This window comes from Pelobates fuscus, chromosome 8, assembly GCF_036172605.1.
Source record: "Pelobates fuscus isolate aPelFus1 chromosome 8, aPelFus1.pri, whole genome shotgun sequence".
Taxonomy (NCBI): Eukaryota; Metazoa; Chordata; class Amphibia; order Anura; family Pelobatidae; genus Pelobates; species Pelobates fuscus.
In genome coordinates, this window is record NC_086324.1 from 5,123,093 (window position 1) to 5,129,092 (window position 6,000).

At 45.8% G+C, this 6,000-nt stretch overlaps 1 protein-coding gene across 1 annotated transcript in view; it reads left to right on the plus strand.

The window, feature by feature from the left end:
• Positions 1-6,000, plus strand: part of HEG1 (heart development protein with EGF like domains 1) — a 66,093-nt gene that overhangs the window by 43,330 nt on the left and 16,763 nt on the right. Inside the window, exon 11 of the mRNA XM_063428714.1 lies at positions 4,499-4,586. Coding sequence (XP_063284784.1) covers positions 4,499-4,586 — 88 coding nt within the window. The remainder of the gene's footprint in view (positions 1-4,498; positions 4,587-6,000) is intronic.

Consider the following 6,000-nt stretch of genomic DNA (forward strand, 5'->3'; position numbering starts at 1 on the left):
AGAACAGTAGGGGACCAAGGACAGAACCTTGGGGGACGCCAACGGAGAGGAGTTGGGGAGAAGAAGCAGAGCCAGAGAAAGCAACACTGAAAGAGCGCTGGGAGAGGTAGGAGGAGCACCAGGAGAGAGCAATATCTTGTAGACCGATATTGCTAAGGATGAGAAGAAGCTGTTGATGATCAACAGTGTCAAAAGCCGCAGACAGGTCAAGGAGCTTTAGGATAGAGTAGTGACCACGAGATTTTGCAGCGAGTAGATCATTGGATACTTTGGTCAGTGCCGTTTCCACAGAGTGCTTAATGCGGAAACCAGACTGAAGCGGGTCTAGCAGAGAGTTGGACTCAAAGAAGTCTGTCAATCTCGCATACACAGCTATTTCAAGGATCTTGGATGCAAAAGGCAGTAGCGAGATAGGACCAGGGCCGGACTGGGAAACAAATTCAACCCGGGCATTTTTTGTTCACAGCAGCCCACTGAAAAGGGGGCGGGGCCAGATAGGGTGTGTTTTGTCATCCCCAATGACAAGCACGCCCCATCTCAAAGTGAGCATGTTAGTTCAATGCTCTTCCAGGGCATGAGAAAAAGGCCCTGTATTTGTTCTGCACAGTGCAAGCAAATTTAATAACATGCTTGCATTGTTTGCTTGAAACTTGTCTCAGGGGTTTCCATAATTGGGATACTCCCTGTATCCCATTTATGGAGACACTATGTGTTTGCTTACATGGAATCTAGTGTGTGCATGGGGGATCCAGAGTGTGTATGTCAGAAATGTAGTGTGTGTGTAGGTGGTGCAGCGTCTGTGTGTAGGGGATCTAGTGTGTGTTTGAAGGACTCAGCAGTGTGTATAGGAGATCTAGTGAGTGTGTGTGTGCGTGTATTCAGAGTGTATATAGAGATTTAGTGTGTGTATATCTGTAGATGATCCAGAGTTGGGTAGGAATCTATTGTTTGTCTGGAATTTAATGTGTTTAGGGGTGCAGTATGTGTGTGAGGGGTTCTGTAGTATATATACATATATGTTTGGTGTGTAGTATTGTGTGTGTGTGAGTGGTGCAGCGTGTTTGGGGGCAGCTGTGTGTGTGAGGTGTGCAGTGTGTGTGTGTGTGCGCGTTAGGATGCTGTGTGAGGGTGATGTGTGTGTGTGTGTGTTAGGGTGATGCGTGTGAGTGTTTTGGGGTGCTGTGTGAAGGTTCTGTGTGTGAGTGAGGGTGCTGTGTGTTGGAGCGCTGTGTTAGGGCGCTGTGTGTGTTAGGGTGGTGTGTGTGTTAGGGCGCTGTGTGTGTTAGGGCGCTGTGTGTGTTAGGGTGCTGAGTGTGTTAGGGTGCTGAGTGTGTTAGGGTGCTGAGTGTGTTAGGGTGCTGAGTGTGTTAGGGTGCTGAGTGTGTTAGGGTGCTGAGTGTGTTAGGGTGCTGTGTGTGTTAGGGTGCTGTGTGTGTTAGGGTGCTGTGTGTGTTAGGGTGCTGTGTGTGTTAGGGTGCTGTGTGTGTTAGGGCGCTGTGTGTGTTAGGGCGCTGTGTGTGTTAGGGCGCTGTGTGTGTGTTAGGGCGATTTGTGAGGGCGCTGTATGAGGGTGATGTGTGTTAGGGTGATGTATGAGGGTGGTGTGTGTTAGGATGCTGTATGAGGGTGATTTGTGTTAGGATGCTGTATGAGGGTGGTGTGTGTTAGGGTGATGTATGAGGGTGGTGTGTGTTAGGATGCTGTATGAGGGTGATGTGTGTTAGGATGCTGTATGAGGGTGGTGTGTGTTAGGATGCTGTATGAGGGTGATGTATGAGGGTGATGTGTGTTAGGGTGATGTATGAGGGTGATGTATGAGGGTGATGTGTGTTAGGGTGATGTATGAGAGTGATGTGTGTTAGGATGCTGTATGAGGGTAGTGTGTGTTAGGATGCTGTATGAGGGTGATGTGTTAGGGTGATGTGTGTTAGGATGATGTATGAGGGTGATGTGTGTTAGGATGCTGTATGAGGGTGATGTGTGTTAGGATGCTGTATGAGGGTGATGTGTGTTAGGGTGATGTATGAGAGTGATGTGTGTTAGGATGCTGTATGAGGGTGGTGTGTGTTAGGGTGATGTGTGTTAGGATGCTGTATGAGGGTGATGTGTGTTAGGATGCTGTATGAGGGTGGTGTGTGTTAGGATGCTGTATGAGGGTGGTGTGTGTTAGGATGCTGTATGAGGGTGGTGTGTGTTAGGATGCTGTATGAGGGTGGTGTACCCTCAAATAATACCCCCTAAATAATACCCTAACACACATCACCCTCATACAATGATAATAATAAACATATATTTTAACCCCTCCAGTATTCAAATCATTAGTATTACTAATGTGTTGGGGGAGGCAGGTAAATGCCAATATTGATGTGGGTTTTTTTTATAATAAAAATTAAAAAAAAAAAATAGACATTATACCCCCCCCCCCTTTATTTCTTACCTATAGCCTGGAGCGGAGGGGGGGCTTCTGACATCCATCCCTGGTGGTCCTCGTGGTAAGTGAACTCTAGCCCTTTGGGGCTAGAGTTCACTCTCGCGAGACCGGGCCGGTTGCCACGGCAATGGTCCGGATCTCGCGAGAGAAACCCAGCGGAGCTGCAAGTTAGAGCTCCGCCGGGTCCTCCTCCAGGCAAGCTGGCTCCCTCCCTCTCTCCCCCGCCGGCGGCCGCGTTTGATTGCATGTGGGCCGGTGAGGGAGATCTTTGATCTCCCCACCGGCCCTTCATGCAACACAGCGGGGCCGGCGCTCGGATAGCGCCGGCCCTGCATAGACCGGCTGGATCTCCCCGGCCCGTGGCCCACCGGGCATTTGCCCGGTTTGCCCGATTGCCAGTCCGGGCCTGGATAGGACGGTAGTTGGATGCATGTTTGAAGGGCAATGGAAATATGCCAAAGGATCTAGGGAGCAGGTGGTGGGGTGGGAGGACTGGAGCAGAGCAGAAACCTCTTCTGCTGTAGCGGGTGCGAATGAACATAGAACAGCAGAGGGAGTGAAGTTAGGGGATGTATTGTAAGGGGAAGAAGAAAGATGAGAGATCTCTTCCCTCCATTTAAAGTAACCCAAAACATAAGCCCTGATATTAATCTTATTACAGAGTCTTGTGCGATATTACGATTTATTAGAGTATTGTGTGATATTAATCTTATTACAGAGTTTTGTGTGATATTGCGATTATTACAGTGTATTGTGTGATATAAATCTTATTACAGGGCATTGTGCGATACTACGATTATTACAGAGTATTGTGTGATATTACGATTATTACATAGTTACATGGCTGAAAAGAGACTTGCGCTCATCAAGTTCAGCCTTCCTCACATATGTTTTTGCTGTTTTAAGTGGATAAACCCGAACTATTTTAGCAAAGGCTGTGTTATATTAGGGGTATTGCGGGGTATCAGCCTGTGTTATATTAGGGGTATTGCGGGGGTATCAGCCTGTGTTATATTAGGGGTATTGCGGGGGTATCAGCCTGTGTTATATTAGGGGTATTGCGGGGGTATCAGCCTGTGTTATATTAGGGGTATTGCGGGGGTATCAGCCTGTGTTATATTAGGGGTATTGCTGGGTATCAGCCTGTGTTATATTAGGGGTATCAGTATGTGTTATATTAGGGGTATTGTGGGGTATCAATCTATGTTATATTAGGGGTATTGTGGGGTATCAATCTGTGTTATTTAAGGGGTATTGCAGGGTAACAGTCTGTGTTATATTAGGGGTATTGCGGGGTATCAGCCTGTGTTATATTAGGGGTATCCGTATGTGTTATATTAGGGGTATTGTGGGGTATCAATCTGTGTTATATTAGGGGTATTGCAGGGTAACAGTCTGCGTTATATTAGGGGTATTGCAGGGTAACAGTCTGCGTTATATTAGGGGTATTGCAGGGAAACAGTCTGCGTTATATTAGGGGTATTGCAGGGTAACAGTCTGCGTTATATTAGGGGTATTGCGGGGTATCAGCCTGTGTTATATTAGGGGTATTGCAGGGGTATCAGTATGTGTTATATTAGGGGTATTGCGGGGTAACAGTCTGCGTTATATTAGGGGTATTGCAGGGTAACAGTCTGCATTATATTAGGGGTATTGCAGGGTAACAGTCTGCGTTATATTAGGGGTATTGCAGGGTAACAGTCTGCGTTATATTAGGGGTATTGCAGGGTATCAGCCTGTGTTATATTAGGGGTATTGCAGGGGTATCAGTATGTGTTATATTAGGGGTATTGCGGGGGTATAAAACTGGTCAGGTTGCAATTGCGCTGGTCCACAGGTAGGAGACTGCTCATTTTCTGACTGCGGTGGTCCAGGGGTAAGAAAATGGTCAGATTGGGACTGCAGCCCACAGATAGGATAGTGGTCAGGTCAGGCTAAAAGAGGACAGAACGATCAAAACACAAAGCCAGGATAAAAAGCCAAGTGAAGGCTTGGTTCCAGTCTATGCTCAGAATTGACCAGGTGTGGGGTACATCGTGCTCACCTTGCTGTTTTTTCATTTTGCAGCGTATCAGCTCATAACAGTTATTATTGCCTCGGCTGGAGGGGGAATTCTGCTGGTACTGGGCATCGCACTCACCGTGACGTGTTGCAGGTGAATTTTAAATTATACCAACAGATTTCCTGTCTGATCAAATATGTTACTCTCTGTCTGTTATGTTACTCTCTCTATATTACTCTGAATATCTTACTCTATATTACTCTAAATCTGTTACTATCTATTACCCTGAATCTGTTACGTATTACAATACACATAGTACACTGCCTGTCTGTAATTCAAAAGGCCGAACTAGTAATACGAATCAACGAAAGGCACATTCATTCATTCGTATGCATTCGTTAGTTCAGCTCAGTCCCATCAGATTTGTTGGGAGTGAACAGAACTAACGAATGAAAGAATGTGTCACGGGTGCGGTACGGAGACCGGGACCCCTGAGTGCCTGATGATGATGATGATGGGAGTCTCAGCGTGGAAATGGACATTCGGGGCCTGGTGCAGGGTATCCACACGCCCCCTGGTGTTGAGCACCAGGGTTTGTGCGGCCACATACCAGGGCCCTGATGCAGCTTCTGCGGATCCAGGAGCAGATTACAATATGCAGACCTCCCAGGATATGGATATGGATAGGGAGGCTCTGCAGCAGAAATGTATCCAGTTCTAGAAACAAGGCAAGACAGGCACCAAACAAGATAACAAGACAATACTAGAAGAACCAGAGCAGGACAGAAAGCAGAACCCAGAACATGTACACAAGACATGAGGGAAACATGGGCAGGGCAGGACAGGACTGTACATGAACTGGGAATACAAGACAAAATAAAACAAGACAAGAGATACAAGGCAAAACAAGAGGAGACATAACTAAGTACTATAAATGTAATAAACATTGGAGACGTAGACATACATAAATGGCCAAGATGTATGCAGCCCACCACTGCGCCAGAGTACTCCAATTATGGTGGGTCCTAACTGCCTAGATATGCATGACTAAAAGTACAACAATAAAACACACACAGCACTTACCTGCAAAGAAAGGGGCAGATGACATGAAACCACTGCTAGCAGGAACACACTGAAACAAAAGGATTATTGTCAAATGAACGGGTGTGGCAACAAAAAACAAGCATTTAAAGGAATCCAGGAACGGAATAAAGGAATGAACCCAGAAAACCAGACAGAATAGAAAACCAGAAAAACTAAACAAGAATTGAAGATTATGCTAGCTTTAGTGTACAGATAATCTTAATTTTAATAATGACAGGAGGCGAGTATTTTGCATAATCTTTCTTTACTAACTCCATAGCAGCAAAGAAAAGAGTGACAAAATGTTGAACCAATCACAATGTAGTATAGGGTATAAGAGGTGTGACCTATGACATAATTTCCTCTTTAAAATTGCGACATCACAAGGTCATAAATGCAGAAAAATAACAGAACAACTTGAAAAAAGTCCATAGAGCAAGATAATGGAAAACTAATCTGAATAAGTTGAACAGGAACGAAGGCA